Here is a 17,704-nt window from a genome sequence, read left to right on the forward strand (position 1 = left end):
ATAAGATCCCCTAATTAAAAACTCCAAAGAAATTGGCTGTCAAATACTCAAATGTATAAGGAACTTCAGGAAACTGATGTAGAACACTACAGCAAAATCATAAGTCTAGCCACACAAAATAAATAAAAGAATATATCATGGAAAATATACCATTCAAAACAGTAGCAATATCCAAAATATACCTAAAAAAAGAACTAAGAAATATGTACATGATCTTTGTGGAAGCAAATATTTAAAAAAGTTACTAATAGACTTAGGTAAAAGAAGTCTCAAATAGAGCAATACACCACGCTCATTTACAGTAAGCAGAATATTGTACAGATGTCAATTCTCCTAAAATTATTTACAGATTTCTGCCTTACCTGATGGATTTGGCTTCGGGTCAGCAGAATAGACATAGTCCAGCACCAAGGCGTCAAGGTATGACCCTGAATAAGGACTGAGGTGAGAACCCACCCGAAAAGAAGGGGCAACAGAGAGGTCGTTCCCACCCCCCCCGCCCCCACTGCCCCCCCACGCCGGTCAGTTTTGGAAGGACTCAGTCATGGCTGCTCGGCTCTGCTCCCGCTTTACTCCCTACTGGGGGTCCTGAGGGAAATGAAAGCCATGGTCTGATGTGAGCTAACTTCACCAGAGGAAGAAGTCCCAGGCCCTGCCTGACAGGAGTCAGGAAGGACCCCGTTTGACTTCGGCATAATTCCTCCGCCACCATTACTGAGGGGAGCCCTCCAGAAACCCACGCGAGCTTTCATGCTGGGAAGCCCGGGTGGGCGTGGCCGGAAGTGCTCACCTTGATTTCTGCTACATGCTCAGCGGAGCCTGAGTCCTCGCTGTGGGAGGTGTAGAGGTGTGGTCTCACGCCAGCAAAGGGAGGAGTGCCAGGACTGGACAGGTGTCAAGGTGAGTAGTTTGCTAGAACTGAAGAGATGCATTCCTTTCAGAACTGAGGTGGCTCAAAGAGCCCCGTGCTATTCTGGCATGCCCCGCCCCCACTGCCCGGACCTCGTGGCCGAAGCGTGGCTGTTAGGCTTAATGCCCCCTCACTTCCGCATTCGGCATTTGTGGGATGGGAGGTCTTTTTCGGAAGGGGCAGCCTCAAGTCAGTGGGGGGAGGTTTCAAAAGACCGATCGGGAGTCAGGTTTAGTATTCTGAGTTAGAACTGAGGTGACAAGCCCCCACGGAAGAGAGGAGGTGCATGGAGTCCTGTTCACCCCTGTTTTATGGGTTCCTAAAACAGTGCCCTTAAGGGAATAAGCAGAGGCACCTTTTCTTGCAGCCCAACTAGAATATCCTTATCGAGGCTGTGCCCACCATCTCTTCTTCCATATTCTAGGGTGACCTCTTCATCAGCCTAACTGCTTGCACCTAACTCCTGCCTGCTATCCCCGACCAGAGTCACCATGCCTAGAGGTCAGAAGAGTAAGCTCCGTGCCCGTGAGAAGCGCCGCCAGGCCCGTGGTGAGACCCAGGCTCTGAAGGATGCTGAGGCTACTGCAGCAGCAGCAGGAGAGTCCCCCTCCACCGCCTGTCCTCTCTCTGGGGGTAGACCTGCTGCTGCGACTCCTAGGCATCCTCAGGGAACCTCATCTTCCACCAGTGCTGATGCAGCTCTTTCATGCACCGATGATTCAGATGAAGGTGCCAGAAGCCAAGATGAGGGAAGCCCCAGATCGTCTAATGGTGCTGAGGTCTCATACAGAGACGCATTAAACAAGAAGGTAGTTTTATTGGTGCATTTCCTGCTGCAGAAATATCAAAAGAGAGAGCCAGTTAGGAAGGCAGACATGCTGAAGCTTGTCATCAAAAAGTACAAGTATCATTTCAATGAGATCCTCAAGAGAGCCTCTGAGCACATGGAGCTGGCCTTCGGGATTGATTTGAAGGAAGTGGATCCCATCCGGCACTGCTACGCCCTCGTCAGCAAACTCGACCTCACCGTTGATGGCACGATGCATGAAGAAGAGAACATACCCAAGACTGGCATCCTGATGATTGTGCTGGGTGTGATCTTCATGAAAGGCAAATGCGCCCCTGAGGAGCAAGTCTGGGAAGTCCTGAATATGATGGGCGTCTATGCTGACAGGAAGCACTTCATCTATGGGGAGCCCAGGAAGGTCATCACCCAAGATTTGGTGAAGCTTAAGTACCTGGAGTACCGCCAGGTGGCCAACAGTGATCCTCCACGCTACGAGTTCCTGTGGGGCCCGAGGGCCCATGCTGAGACCAGCAAGATGAGAGTCCTAGAGTTTTTGGCCAAGATTCATGATACCGTCCCCAGTGCCTTCCCGTCGTGGTACGAAGAGGCTTTGAAAGATGAGGAAGAGCGAGCCCGAGCCCGAGCCACAGCCAGGGCTCGGACCGCTGCCATGGCCAGTGCACGCTCCAGGGCCTTGACCAGCAGCTTCTCCCACCCTAAGTGACGTGGGCGGCTGGTTGAACAGGTGCGTCACCGTTCTAACAGCGGCGGGCCAGGGCGGGGCTGGAGAAGTGTGTATCATCCCTGCCTTCCTCCTGTATGTCAGTAACGTGGAGTTTCACTTTTTTTTTTTTTAGGTTTTATATCAAATGCTGAAGCTTGAAGCAGATTGTTTTCTTTGTGGAAGGAAAAAGCAGTCAACATTCTAAGGAATAGATGGCCAGGGTGTGTCTGGGAGGAACACAGTGAATATCGTCTTTGTGGTCCTGCTGTATCTCGTAAACTTAAAGGTTTTGTTCCTTTTCTTTTTTCTTTCTCTTTTTTTTCTTTCTTCCTTTCACTTTCTTTTTCTTTTTATTTCAAATGTTATTTCTTTAACAGAAAATTTATATAATTTTTGAATCTAAATTTATTAATGATTTTGGTTTTTTGTTTCTGTTTAATAGATTTAAGATTAGGAGTTTTATTATTTAGTAAAACAAATTGGGAAACCTTTCATATTTACCAAAACAGAACAATAAAACATGGCGTTGTAACAGGCATTCACTTGGAAATGCAAAAAAATTTAGCAGTAAAATTACTGGGATCAAAAAATGGAGGGGAGAGAAGTAAAAGAGGTTCTGTTCTTGGTTTCCCCTATACTTTTTAGTCTGTTGTTCTGTAAGGATAGAAGATGCATACATGGATTTGTTTGGCTTATTAAAGAATGGAGGAGAAATAAAATGTTTAAATACTAGAATTCATGCTTGCTGGGTCATTTATTTTCCAGATACTAATTGAGCTTCTGCTTTGTAAAAGTTAGTGTTAGAAATGGGGAAGCTAGGATATAAAACACTCCTGGCCTTAGACTGTGCAGTCAGGAACAGTAATCATATAAAGAAGATGGAGAAGGACCCTCTAAGACCTAAAGGACCAGTAAGAAGGAGTAAAGAGGTAAGGAGGCAGGGAGAGGGTTGGGAGAAGTGGGACAGGGAGGGTGTCTGGCTGAGCAAGAAGGTATAAATTCCCTGAAGAAAGGCAGTTTGGGGTTTTTAGGCCACTATGAGCCCCTTGGTGGGATAGACTGTTAATTTAAGCTGCATGGCGGGCCACATGGGGCTATGGGACTGGTGAGCCGAGGCCAGACAGACCGATGGTTTCTCAGTGTTGGAAGACGTGAAATGCACACTTCTGTTTCTTTGGTATCCTCGGTAAACCAGAGGAAAACCTCCTCCACAGGCAGAAATGGAAGGTATCCTGTGTTCTTGTTCACGGGCAGTTGGACAAAGAGCACAATCTCATTGTTTTAGGCATAGCATCTTCAGGGAATATCTAATAAGGATGCTACTCCTTTGAGGTGGGATGTTGAGAAGTTACTGTGTTGGCTCTCCTTGCTCTGAATTGAGTGGAGAACCAGGTCTTAATGCATTTATAGGGCATTTTAATTAGATTATCGGGAGTGTAATTTTGCAAATTCTAAGGGAGGATTAGATTTTTGGTGGTGGTGAAATGAGTGAAAACGGGTGGTTTGGCTGGAAAGGCACCTGGGAGTGAAGGTCTTGGTCCTTGACACATTCTGGGACATCTGAGTTGCCTCTGGCTGGGGGAGACTCTTCTACACCCAAGTTAAGTAATTTATCCTGAACTGGGAAAACCTTCTTTTGTTTTACTTGCTAAGCAGCATTATGGGTTAATTTGGTATTATTTGTCCTAGAAAGCTGCATATTCTGTGATCTCTCCTGAAGTAAAAAATTAATTTCAAAAAATTAAAATAATAAATCTCCCCAGAGGGGAGGATGGTATTGTCTGCAGGTTAAAAAAACAAAACAAAACAAAACAAAAAACCCTATGATAACTACCATTCATTGAAGACCTACTATTTTCCAATTACTCTGCCAAGGGCCTCATACCCATTACATTTATTCCAATAGTCCCACAGGATGGGGCTTATCAGACATACTTTGCAGCTGAAGAACTTGTAATTTTTCAAGTTCACATGGCTGATAAGTAGCAGAGCTAGGACTCAATCCCTGGTTATATTTGACTGGGGCCCACACTTTTCCATTCCTCCAGCCTGAGGCTACCTTCTGTCTCTTCATTTTCTATTCTTCTCACTAGTCCAATGTGTGTCACAGGTCATTAAAAACCCAGACGCGCTAGCCACAGTGCTAGAAGTGGTCCTGGTGAAGGAAGGTGAAGGTGAGAAGAAAGCACGCTTTGGGGACTGTCTGTGCGCTTTGTTGAGCGAGGCTCCTCTTGTCCCAGCACTTGCCTGCATTACAGCCCTTGTGTCCTGAGTGTTCCCCAGGGTGCCCTCCTGTCTGAAAAGGAACCTCATTTGCTGACCAGCTCTCCACTCTGTCTGCTGGAGGCTGCACCCAGCTTCCTGTGATACAGACAGTCCTGAATCACCTGCCCTCCCCTTAGAGCCTTCCACCTCCCTGCAAGTGGACCTTGGAGGTTCCATCCCTCAGTGAAACCATAGACCGTGAAGCTTAGATACCTGATTACCACCCCTCCCATCCCTACAACAGTCTCGAAGTGTATTCCAAATGAGCTGGTGGTTAGAGTCTTACTTACAGAATATACTGGTTCTTGGGGTGTAACTGAAGTTAGATAGAGGGTTCTGTAAACAGCACAGATATCGTCAGTGGGATTTTGCAGGAGTGTGGTGTTTGAGACTGGCCACTGAACACACACACCAGTGACTGAGCTTACATAGACGGCCAGTAATCAAAGCCTCCCTTGTAATTTGTTAAATGTGGAAATCACTGTGCAGCAAACATCTACTGAGGCTGAATTCCTCAGAACCCAGAGTTTTTCTAAGGGGAAAAAAATGGTTTCTTGACAGACATTCTGTCTTGGAACAGCAAAGACTAAAATAATTTGCCCTTCTTCTGCCTCTTATCTCAGTACTTGCCCCGGAGGAAAATGCTGGTTTGTCTTTGGGCCTAATGGCATCTGTCAAAGTGCCCTGCACATTCAGTCATGCTAAGGATTGCCCAGTCTCACAAGTTTTGACCATGCTTCCATAGAAGGAGACCATTCTCATCCTATAGAGATTCTAGAATTCATTTAAAAGGTGAGTACAGAAAGGTGCCATTGAGTTCAAAAGGTGAGCCCTCTTGCCTCAGATTTTACAGGATCCTTTTGAAAATTAAATGTGATCCAGTCTTTGAAAGCACCTGCCCCACAGCAGGATTGGAAAAAAATGGAAGAATTGCAAGGCAAACTGGCCTCCAAGAAGAGGGTTCTTTTCATAACAAATTTTAATAGTTGCTCTTTATCGAGCACCTACTGTGTGACAATTTCTGAGAGAGGCTGCAAGTGCTCATGGGCATTGTGTCCTGGTCTTCTTCCTGGGCTGACGGGGAGACTACATTCTCACCCTACTCAGGAGGGGTCATGCGACTACCGCCAGCACTGAAATAACAGACACAGTGTTTGTCACCTCCAGGCCAAGATATTTGAGAGCCAGTATGCCTCCTCCAGGCTTTCTGTTTCATTCAGCAGCAAACCCGGAGGCCCTTGTTGAGAAGTGGAGCCATTTGATGGGAGCCACCTGGAGCCCTGCGTCATCTGACAGAGGAGGCCCCCGCCAGCAAAAATCAGACTATGTGTATGACAAACAAACTTTTGTTGTTTTAAGCCTTGGCAGGTTTGCTGTTGGATCAGCCATCAGTCACTTTATCTGATTAATGCACAGCTACTCCCTTCGTGGTGAGATGCATTTAAATATTTTAATAACAAAGGTAATAGTACATATGTTCTTCTAAAAGCTTTGAATAATACACATAAATTACAATCTCCCCTTTCCTCAAAATTCAGCCCCCTCCTCAGAGATAATCACAATGAACAATCTGATGTGTGTTATTTTTAAGCTGACCTGAGGCTTTTTCTTATGTAGATGAAGCCTACATTATGTAGATGAAGCCTATATTTTAGGAGGTGAGTAAAATATATTGAATATATTTAATAATATATTAAAAATAAATATATTGAATTTTTAAGATTTGTCATTAACAGTGTACATATTGTTCTGCCGCTTAACCTTGACTTAATAAAATGAACCCAAGATATTTCCATGACAGGACATATAGATCCACCACCCTCTATTAACTGATCCCTAGATTTCTTTTTTCTTTTAAAATAGCCTTATTGAGATATACAAAAGCCAGCTCATACTTTATAGTTTGATGAGTTTGGACATATGTATACATCTGTGGAATCATCGTCACGATCAAGGTACAGACACATCCATCACCTCCAAAAGTTTCCTTGTGTCCCTTTGGTTATTTGTTTTTCTAAAAACACGTCACATGAAATCCCTCAAGAAAATTGTAAGTGTGTAATAGATTACTGTTAACTGTAGGCCCAATGTTGTACAGCAGATCTCTAGAATTCATTCATCCTGCATACCTGAAACTTTCTATCAATGGAACAACTCCCCGTGTTCCAGCCCCTGGTTAACCACAGTTCTATTTCTGATTCTACAAGTAGGATGACTTTCGGTGCCTCCTGTCACTGGCTCATTTCACTTAGCATAGTGTCCTTCAGGCTTACCCATGCTGTCGCAAATGGCAGGATTTCCGCTTTTAAGGCAGAATAGTACTCTTACTGTGTTGACCCAAAATGAACAAATCTTTTTTTCTTTTTAATTTTAAAGGGAAAGGAAAAGAGTTTTATTCAAGCCCAAGTTGGGACAGCTGCCCTGGATACACAATCTTCAAAAAGAAGAGAGCACTTCAGGGAAAGAACGTTTGGTGCAGGGTTAGATACGGTTTTTTTACATAACGAGTTAGAAATCATCACGACAAAGGACATTACAGAAAGTTATAGACTTTATCTTATGTTTTTAGTATGTGCAAGGCTTGTATGACTTTCATCTTATGGGAGCCAGGGAGGTTTTTTTCCTTTACCTTTATGTTTGGAATGTTCCTTTCCTCATTGTTTTAGTGAAGCAGATGTACAGTGTGCTCAAGGCAGAAATAGAGCTCATGTTTCAAGGTTTTGCTGAGTCATTTGGACCTTGGTGAGTGTTAAAGTAAAGCTTCTGAGGGAGCCTAGGAGCAGGGCCCACAAACGAGACAAGTTGAAAATTTCCTTTATCAACTGTGTGTGTGTGTGAATGTGTATATATTTACTAAAACATATGGGGCGCCTGGGTGACTCAGTCGGTAAAGCGTCCGGCTCTTGGTTTTGACTCAGGTCATGATCGTTGGGGTTGTGGGCCTGAGCCCTGCATGGGGCTCTGTGCTCAGCGGGGGTCTGCCTGAGATTCTCTCTTCCTTTGCCCCTTCCCCGACTTCCAAACATGCTCTCTCTAAAATAAATCTTAAAGATATATATATATATATATATGTTTATCACATTTTCTTTATCCATTTCTCTTCAGTGGACATTTAGGTTCTTTCCATAACTTGGCAATTATTGTAAATAGTACTACAAGGAGGGTAAAAATGCAGGTATCTCTTTGAGATCCTGAATTCCATTCTTTTGAATATTTATACCCAGGAATGAGATTGCTGGATCATATGGTAGTTCTATTTTTAATATTTTGAGGAACTTCCATGCTGTTTTCTGTAGTGGCTGCACCATTTTACATTCTTACTAACAGTGTGCAAGGGTTCAATTTCTCCACATTCTTGCCAACACTTTTTTTAATATAATAACCATCCTAACTGATATGGGGTGATATTTCATTATGGTTTTGATTTGCATTTCCCTCATAATTAATGATGTTGAGCATCTTTTCATAGACCTTTTGGCCTATTGAAGGAGACCTCGTCAGGAAGAAGATAGGAGCAATCAGGGCATTGCAAGTCTTGATTACAAAGAGACGTTAATCATGTATTGTTGGAAACTCCAATCATCTAGTTCCAAGCCCTCCCCCCAAAAGAAAGACCAGGTAAGGATCATCCTACTTATGTTTGTGCAATAATTAATTTAACCATTCTCCTCCTAATGGACATATAAATTGTTTCCCATTTGTTGCTATGATTAACAGGACTGAAATCAACATCCTTGAACATGAAATCTTGGGCAAATGTGCCTGCGCTCTCATAGGAAAGATGTAGCAAAGTGCAAGCCTGATTAAAGCGGGTGAGTGTGAAGATTGGGAATTTTTACAAGTATTGACCTTCTGTTCCAAAAATGCTATACCACTTCATAGTCTGTCCAGTTAATGTGTGTGAATGCCTTACATCCTCCTAGGCGTTTTTTTTTTGTTTTTTTTAAAGATTTTATTTATTTATTTGACAGAGACAGCGAGAGAGGGAACACAAGCAGAGGGAGCGGGAGAGGGAGAAGCAGACTCCCCGCCGAGCAGAGAGCCCGATGCGGGGCTCGATCCCAGGACCCTGGGATCATGACCTGAGCCGAAGGCAGACACTTAACGACTGAGCCACCCAGGCGCCCCTCCTCCTAGGCGTTTTATTCATCATACTTTGAAATCATGGTCAAACTTTGGGGTGAAAGATGGTCTCCATATTGTTTTACTTTTTATTTCCTTTTTTCCAAACAGGTTGAAGTGAATCCTTTACCCCTGTAGAGTGGGATTTCTGCATTAATGTCTTGAGTGCCTGGATTTTTCTCGGCATACTTTTATTATTTTGAAAGACATTCCTCCTTTACTTGTAAAAGCAAGGACGTGACAGAAGGATCAGTTGCTGAGCAGTGGAGCCAGGCAGGACACCCTGAGCTAGTGAAGTTTGGAGGTCAGAGCAATTGCCAGAGCCCATGAGCGAGAGACCACATGTAAAACCTCATCTAGAAGAGCCCAGGGCAGGTTGGTGGTCAGCATTCTGGATCGAGGGTTGAGCATAAAGTGGACAAAGAACCGTAAGGAGAAGAGCTGCGAATGTGGGTAGAGGGTCCAGGAACTGTTAATAGGCTTGGCAAATCTCCAAATTGCCGCCACCAGCTGAAGTTGTGAGGTGGTCTCAGTGGGCAGGTCTACTGGATGAAAGGACTAGAGGTGTGCCAGACACCCCACTCTGCCTCTGAAATCTCCTTGCCCAAAGTCAGGCAGACCACAGATGCATTTCCTGCATCAGGTGGCGATGCTGCATGCTGGATCCTGGCAGGGCTATAGCTCTTGGCTGCTGTGGGGCTCACTGCATCCCCACCAGTGTCGCAGGCAGGGCAGGTTTGCTAAGTGATGACAGCTGAGATGGGCCAAGAATACCAGTGAGCAGTGGGAGGGGCCTACCACTGCAGGGAGGTGGAAATTGAGGGGGGGATATGCTTAGGCCAATTGCCTCAGTGATTCTACAGATAAAGGGCCGAGTGTGGACATGTCTGGAAAAAATGATCTGGATGGTATCTGCAACTCGGGCTATCCCTCCATGGTTCCCGAGCTCCTGGCACACCAGAGGCCAGGTGTCCTATGGCTGCATTTGGTGGCCTCTATTGCCACCAGCTATTTCCTAGGGTAAGAGGTTGACTCAGAATGCAGACATTTATAGGGTGGCTGGAGAATCTGTGACGATGGGACTGTTTGTTTATTAAAATAACCACGGATGGGGGCGCCTGGGTGGCTCAGTCGTTAAGCGTCTGCCTTTGGCTCAGGTCATGATCCCAGGGTCCTGGGATCGAGCCCCGCATCAGGCTCCCTGCTCAGCAGAAGCCTACTTCTCCCTCTCCCACTCCCCCTGCTTGTGTTCCGTCTCTCGCTGTGTCTCTGTCAAATAAATAAATAAAATCTTAAAAAAAAAAAAAAAAAACCACGGATGGCAGGGATACATGGAGTCCAGAGCTGTATCTTTATGGTTATAATAAACTAGACTGGATGTACTTGAAAAAAAAATCTGTACTAGCCATCTCCAGGTTATCACATGAACTGTAGCACAATGTAAATCACTACTCACTGTGTAGTGTGGGGAGGATTTGTGTTTCTAAGAAAGTTGCGTTTATTGCCTAAGTGGCAACTGAGTGAGGGTAATGTACAGTGAAGGGGACAGGAAATAAGGTTTATTTCCCTGTATTAGAAATTTAATAGAACTTGTATAGTCTCCCTTTAGCAGGTTTTCCCCTTTTATTTGTGACTGCTGCTTTATCTTTTCCACCAATCATAACACAGATTACTCCTTGCCGCTCCTTCCGCATTTGCATAAGTAGGTCTCATATCCCACAATCTTTGTATAGCTCTGCATTTTATTTGCAATCACTGCATCTATCAGAAGCGTATTATCATTTGGCTCTGTAAACTGCAGTTAGACCCCAGAAATTGTGTCCTAGAAGGACAGAAAACTGGATATCAGCAAAGACTAATAATTGTGCCTATTTAAAATCTTTCATTTTGAAATAATTTTATACTTACATAGAAATTGTAAAAATAGTGCAGAGAGTTCCTGTGGCTCTTACAACCAGTTCAGCCAAACAAATCTGTTTACATTGTGATAGTTCATTTACCAGAACTCATAGATTGACATTGGTAGAGTTGTATTTAACTGCAATCAAATCTGGATTTCACCAGACTCAAGTAGACAGGCAATCAGTGCTTTTTGTTATGTTTTGTTTTCTTTGGTATATAGGTAAAGACATTTTTATCCCATGTATAAATCTGTATGAATTCTACCAGAATACAGACACAGAAATTTCCCCAAACCCCAAAGAAACTCCCTATGTTCCTTCTCGTTTGGGGTTTATTTTTTTTTCATCATAAGTGTACTCTTTAATCCCCATCCCGTTTCACCCATCCCCCCCACTCAGCTCCCCTCTGGTAACCATCAGTTTCTTCTCTATAGTTCAGAGTCTGTTTCTTGGTTTGTCTTTTTTTTCCCCCTTGCTCATTTGTTTCTAAATTCCCCATGAGTGAGATCATAAGGTATTTGTCTTTCCCTGGTTTATTTCATTTAGCATTATACTCTAGCTCCATCCACGTCATTACAAATGGCAAGATTTCCTTCCTTTTTGATGACTGAATATTATTCCATTGTATGTATGCATGTATATATATATACATACACATCTTCTTTATCCACTCAACAATCAGTGGACACTTGGGCTGCTTCCATAGTGTGGCTGTTGTAAATAATGCTGGAGTGAACATCGGGGTGCATGTATCATATTTGAATTACTGTATTTGTATATTTTGGTAAATACCCAGTAGCGTGATTACTGGATCATAGGGTAGTTCTATTTTTAGTGTTCCTTCTTTATTACAATCACAGCAAATGTAATCCTTGGCAGCCACTGAGCTATTCCCTATTAGTATAATTTTTCTTTTCTGAAAATGTTATACAAATGGCATTAAAAATTACATAATTTTATGAATAAAAATTACATAATTTTATGAATGGGCTTTTTCAGTAAGCCTAATACACTTGGGATCCATCCAAGTTGTGAGGATAAATAGTATATCCCTTTTGATTGCTGAATAGTATTCCCAGTACAACAGTTTATCCATTTATCCACTGAAGGAGATTGGAGCTACCTCTGGTTTGGGGCTATTACAAATACAGTTGTTATGTACATTTGTGTATGGTGTTTTGTGTGAACATCTATTTTCATTTCTCTAGGGTAAATTTTCAGAAGGGGCTTGTTCTGTCATATGTTTAATTTTGTAAGAAACAAGCAAGTTGATTTCCAGAGATCCTGGACCATGTTACACTCTCACCATCAATGAATGTCAGATCTACTTGTTCAATACCCACATCAGCACTTGCTATTTTCAGTAATTTCTACTTTACCTATCCTAGTAGGTAAGTAAGAAGTAGCAGTATGTTGTTGTGGCTTAAAATTACATTATACTAATGGATAATGATGTGAATATTTTGTCATCTCCTTATTTACTATCCATATGTCCTTTCTGGTGAACTGTGTGTTCAAGCCTTATGCTCATTTTCTAATTAGATTGTTTCTTGCTGTTAAATATAGAGAACTCTTTTGGGGGGGGTGGGGAATGATATGCATGTGATAAAAGTGTCTTTAGCTATATGCCAAAGAAAACAAAACACAAATCTTAGATCAGATAGGTGATTGGTAAGTATTTTCCCCCCAGCACGTGGTGGAGGTGAGCTGTGTGCCATAAAGTTGGGGTGGTTGTGTAGCCTGCAATAAATGCATAGGACATCATCAGTGGAGGAAGAATTTTAAAATTCTGCCCCTGTATCTATCTTCCCAGTGTGTCTTGGGACAAACAGTTTCTACTGCTTCATTGTGTGACTCTCAGAGGGCGCCAGAGACCACGGCTGTCCGTATCCATGGGTTCGCATAAGGACAGCACATCCGAAACCTCCTCAGAGTAAGTACGGCCTTTATTATTATTTTAATATAGTGTATGGGTGAGAATTAGCAAACATCACAGTAAATCACACTTAGTAAGGCTAGTTTTTTTTTTTTCCCAGCAAACTTTTGTAGATAGATATGCACGCATACACAGACACACGTAACTGGTAGATATTCATGCTGATGCTGAGACTTTCTCATCAAGAAGGTAACTTTGTTGGTACAGTTCTTTTTGCTCAAATATAAAATGAACACTCGTTACGAAGGCAGACATGCTGAAAAGAGTACAAGGAGCTCTTCCTTGTGACCTTCTGGAATGCCTCTGAACACTTGGGCGCTAGTCTTTTGCCTTAACTTCAAAGAAGTGTATCTATGGCCTTACCAGCAAACTGGACATCACTAGCGATGGCAGCTTGAATGGTGGCAGCAATTGCCCGAGACGGGGCTCCAGATGACTCTCCTGGGTGTGACCTTCATGAAGGGCAACTGCTCCGCTGAAGAGATCTCAGAATTCCTGAATATAATGGCGATGCAGGCCGGGAGGAAGCATTTCATCTGTGGGAGCCCAGGAAGCTCATGACCAGAGATTTGGTGCAGGAAAAGTACCCCGAGTACCACCAGGTGCCAGACAGAGAGCCTCCATGCTCTGAGATCCTGTGGGGCGTGAGAGCCCACGGGGAGACCAGAAAGAGTAAAGTCCTGGAGGTTTGAGGAATGTCCACAGATCCTTCCCATACCAATCTGACAAGGCTTTCAGAAGTGAGGGAGAGAGAGCAAAGGGGACTTTTAGCAAGGGTTGGCTGGTTTCTTTAGGCTGGTTTCTTTAGTTTTCTTAGTTTGTGGTTGAAGACCAGTCTCAGGATTCCCTTCGCCCCACACAGACACCACTACACACTCCTTTCCCTTCTCCCGCCTTCCATTCCCATCCCTTCGGCGTGCATGCACATGCACACACACATGCACTCTCCCCTCCTACACGTATGGTATGTATGTCCCTTCCCTACACACACACACACACACCACTACAGTATTCCTACCCTTACTTTACCCACGGTACACGCTCCCCTTTCTTCCCTTACTGCACACACAGCATGCACGCACTGCCCCTTCCCTTCTCGCCACAGACTTCCTCCCCTCCTTCCTTCCTCTACTTACACACATTACACTTTCCTTTTTATTCTCTTCCCATCTCGACACATACACAGTAGAATCTAGTAGAATCCTTCCTTTCCCTCTTCACCCACACTACCCTGTTCCATCCCTTCCTTCCCTTTTTTTTTTTTACTCTTCCATCCTTCTCTCTCACACACATACCACAATCCTTTCCCATTTGTCCCTTTCCTCTTCCACACTGTCCCTTGCCTCTTTTCCCATGTCCACACGGTACATTATCCCCTCCTTTACCTTCCTTTTTTCCTACACAACACTATCCTCTCGCTCATCTTATCTCCACACCCCCCCCCCCCACGGCACCATTGCTTCCTTTCCCTTCCATTCTCCAAACACACACGATGCCACACTTTCCCTAGTTTTCCTGTCCCCATATACACATGACACTATGCCAGTCCTTCTCCACACACTACACTATTCCTTCCCTCTCGTGTTCTACCTCCTCCTTTTTTTCTCCATGCACACATGCTATACTCTTGCTTGCCTTCCCTTCCCTCTTCCACACACTACTCTACTTTCCCATTTTTCCCTTCTGTTCTTTACTCACCTGAACTACACTGCCCCCTCCAAACTGTTTATTCCTTTCTCTCCCCTTTCCTTCTGCACACACACACACAAATTCTACCCTATTTCCTCCCTTCTCCACACACACTACACTGTCCCTTCCCTTCTTTTTCTGCTCACCCACAGTCCACTGTCCCTTCTCCCCCAGCCACAAACTTTCCTTACCTCCCTCCCAATCACACAAACAGTATCTTCTCCCTTCCCTTCTCCACATCCAGATACTACATAATACTGTAGTTTCATGGTGTCCCTCCCCTCCCCACTACAGTGCCCCTTCCCTTCACCACACACACACAGAGAATAGACTACCGTCTTTTCATGGTCTGTCTTTTGTTGTGCAGAAGCTGTTCAGTCAGCCCTTCGTTCTGCTATAAATAGGTGTAGCTTTGGTATCTCCATGGAGGAGGTGAGTTCAGGGTCTTCATACAGTGCCTTCTTGGACCAGAACTCTTTTATTGCTGTGTGTCAGATTTAAGAGTAAGAGATACTCTTCCCTCTTATTTTATGATCTGGAACAGGCTATCACTGCACTGAGTAGGTGTTTCTTTGGAAAGTTGTTGGGCTTCAGAGATAGTTGACTTGTGGCTTTCCTAATACTTCCAGTCTGTCACTCTGTAAAATTAAAGGATGCATATGTGAATTTGCTTAACGTATCCAAGAATGCAGGGGAAATTAAAACTTAAATTAGGTAGCCCTGAGGTCGCTCAGGACTTTGTGTCTCGGGCCGGCTGGAAGCTATGAGGTATCAGAGTCCTAGAAGACGATGGGAAGTTGCAAGTCCAGGTGAGAGCAGGCAAGTGTCCGTTTGGACACTTGGGAAAGCAGCTTTTCAGTGGAAAGGAAGTTGAGGCTTAGCTATGTGGTGGGTGAGGCAAGGCTGTGGGAGACCTTCAGATGCTGTGTCTGTCTCAGTGTTGAGCGACTAAAGCATAGGATGTAGGAGTGCTCTTCACAGTTACTCTTGAATCCTGGATAAACTAGAAATCAAGTTTCCACTGGGAGAGGCAAGGTAGGTGTTACAAGTACCTGCCTCTGTGCATTTGATCATGGTTAACTCCAAATACAAATGCTATCTTCCATAAAGAAAAAAAAAAGGAAAGGTGAGGGGCACCTGGCTGGTTCAGTCAGTAGAGTATAGGACTCTTGATCCTCAGGGTCATGAGTTAGAGCCCCGTGTTGGGGGTAGAGATTCCTTAAAAAATAAAAAAGAAGGATGACTCAGAGGATGGATACAAGAACCCCAAGATGGAGGTGAGAGCCTGGGGAATTATGCTGAGGCTTTGAAATCTAATCAAGGAACTGACAATAGTTGCTCAGTGGTATTTCAGAAGTGCTACTATCCACTGACTCTTGTACTTCCCATTTGCCTGTTTCTGAACAACAGTGTCTACAGATGTGATCCTTTTCCTATCCTGCCATTGTACATGGGATGTGTGAGGACAGACGACCTAGCTCCTTGCTTCATAGGTCCACAAATAGAGATTTACTCTGCCCAACTGGTATGCTTAATAAACTTCCTCCCAAGAGCCTCATCATCTGCAGCTAGACTTAGGGATTTAGATGATGAGGCTTGGATTTTGAGCTGATGCTGTAGTGGGATAAGATGTTTTGGGATCTGGGGAGAGGGTAAATGAAAAAGTAGGAACATGAGACATTGGGGCCCAGAGGGTGGACTATGGCAGTCAGAGTCTCATGGCATTCCTATGACCCCCATCTCCTGGTAATGGTGCTTTTGTGTACTCCTATCCTTAAGGTTAGGTAGGGCCTGTGACTTGCTTCTAACCAAGACATTCTAGCGAAGGTGAGGAGATGTCACCCCCATTACATGACATTATATGTGTTGGGGAAATAATGAGAAGCAAACTATCGTGCTGACTCAAAAATTCGTCTCCACACACAAAAAAAGGAAAATAAAAAACCAATCGAACTTAGTAAGGAGAGACATTCCTTCATAAGGGATAACTGCAAAGGTAGAAAGGGAACTATTATAGTAGGGAGAACCCATGCCCATAAGATCTGCACGGATGTCAAGCATGAGGTGGGCCAAAAGAGTTTTCCATTTGGAGAGAGGATACACAAAGCTGTGTATGTGTGGAAGCAGGATAAAGATGGTGTGACTGGGCAGAAGATCAGAGAACGTTTTACCCTGAGGCCAGTCTATTTGCAAAAGGGGTTGCATGCTGGCTCAGCTGAGGGTGGGCCTACAGGAGGAAGAGAAGCTTAACCAAAGTTGGGCTAACCATTTATGAGGCCAAGAATAGGATTTCTGAGGATCTAAGAGCAGCTATGTGTCTTACCTAACTCATACGGAGAATGGATCTTTGAGGCAAGCTGTTTCCTGGAACACAGAAGCGGTGGACTGCCTAACCTTCACTGTTGTCCCGGATCACAGGGCTCAGGTAGTATTCAACATTATCATATAGGAAAGAACAAAGTTTTATTACTGAATAAGCATTAAACTGGACTATGATGTACATCCCAGGCAAGCAACTGAAGAAAAAGCAAAGTCAAAAAGAAACCTTACTCTTCTATGTCGCCAAGCAGATACAACCCATTCTATACATTTCCTCAAGAGGAAAGATAACTAGTCCACAAGGAAGAGGACTTGATGGGTCCATTTGTCACACCTATTTCTTCCTAAATGCATGTGGTCCCTGGGGTGGTCCTCTGTGATAGCCTTTATCCAAAGGAAAACATTCCTGGGATATAAAATTGGTAAGAAGCTTCTCCCGCTTTTCCAAGAGAAAGGTTTTCTATTTACACTTTTTCTAAAGTAAATGCTATTTAAAAGGGGGGGGGGATGATACTCCCTCCCCGCCTTTTTGAGGCACCAGAAGAATAAAACTTTTTTATTTTTAACTTATTTATCCTTATAATACCATACCTTTGTTACTACAAAGTAGTAATAGTACAGTTTTACAAATTCTCTCCACTGCCACTTCTACCTTACTATGGACTTATTGGCTATTTAGATGGCTGCAATTTGTCCAGAGAAAATTATAAGGCAAGGGAATTACAAAAATAAAGTAGGATAAATTCAGTACATTATTTGCCTTGGGGGAAAAAACCTTTAAATATATCATAGTAATAGTGGATGGTTAAAGCAGATTCTTGATTAACAACATGCAAAACTTCTCCATCATATATTAATTTTATAAGTTGTCGTGATGCTTTATTGCCTGTTAACTATCTGAGTATTATTTTGTAATTCCTTATAAAATATTACCCAACTCTAGAGCCTGGTAATCTAAATTTTTAACTAAGAGTTGTATTTCTCCTGAGTTTCCCTTAGTCATGTAAGTAAGATCTACATCATGGCTTAGGCCCTTCAGTAACTGCTCCAT

General features: G+C 43.6%; 1 protein-coding gene and 1 non-coding gene across 2 annotated transcripts; one reads left to right on the forward strand and one right to left on the reverse strand.

Moving 5' to 3' along the window:
• Positions 1–1,382: 1,382 nt before the first annotated feature.
• On the forward strand, positions 1,383–2,656 carry LOC123852939 (melanoma-associated antigen B18-like). Its single transcript, XM_045887423.2, has 2 exons — positions 1,383–2,442; positions 2,555–2,656. Exon 1 carries the CDS (start codon positions 1,402–1,404, stop codon positions 2,419–2,421), a length of 1,020 nt encoding a protein of 339 aa, XP_045743379.1. The 5' UTR covers positions 1,383–1,401; the 3' UTR covers positions 2,422–2,442; positions 2,555–2,656.
• Positions 2,657–8,189: 5,533 nt separating this feature from the next.
• Positions 8,190–8,326, reverse strand: LOC123851656 (U8 small nucleolar RNA). Its single transcript, XR_006792665.1, has one exon. It is a non-coding gene; the product is annotated as a U8 small nucleolar RNA (small nucleolar RNA).
• Between the last annotated feature and the right edge of the window lie 9,378 nt (positions 8,327–17,704).

This window comes from Mirounga angustirostris, unplaced genomic scaffold (genome assembly GCF_029215605.1).
Source record: "Mirounga angustirostris isolate CCGP_5_RB_7025 unplaced genomic scaffold, mMirAng1.0.hap1 SCAF_11, whole genome shotgun sequence".
In the NCBI taxonomy this organism is placed as follows: Eukaryota; Metazoa; Chordata; class Mammalia; order Carnivora; family Phocidae; genus Mirounga; species Mirounga angustirostris.

Bases quoted from the DNA above. Each gene is read 5' to 3' on its own strand.
- LOC123852939 (XM_045887423.2), top strand. From the start codon at position 1,402: ATGCCTAGAGGTCAGAAGAGTAAGCTCCGTGCCCGTGAGAAGCGCCGC.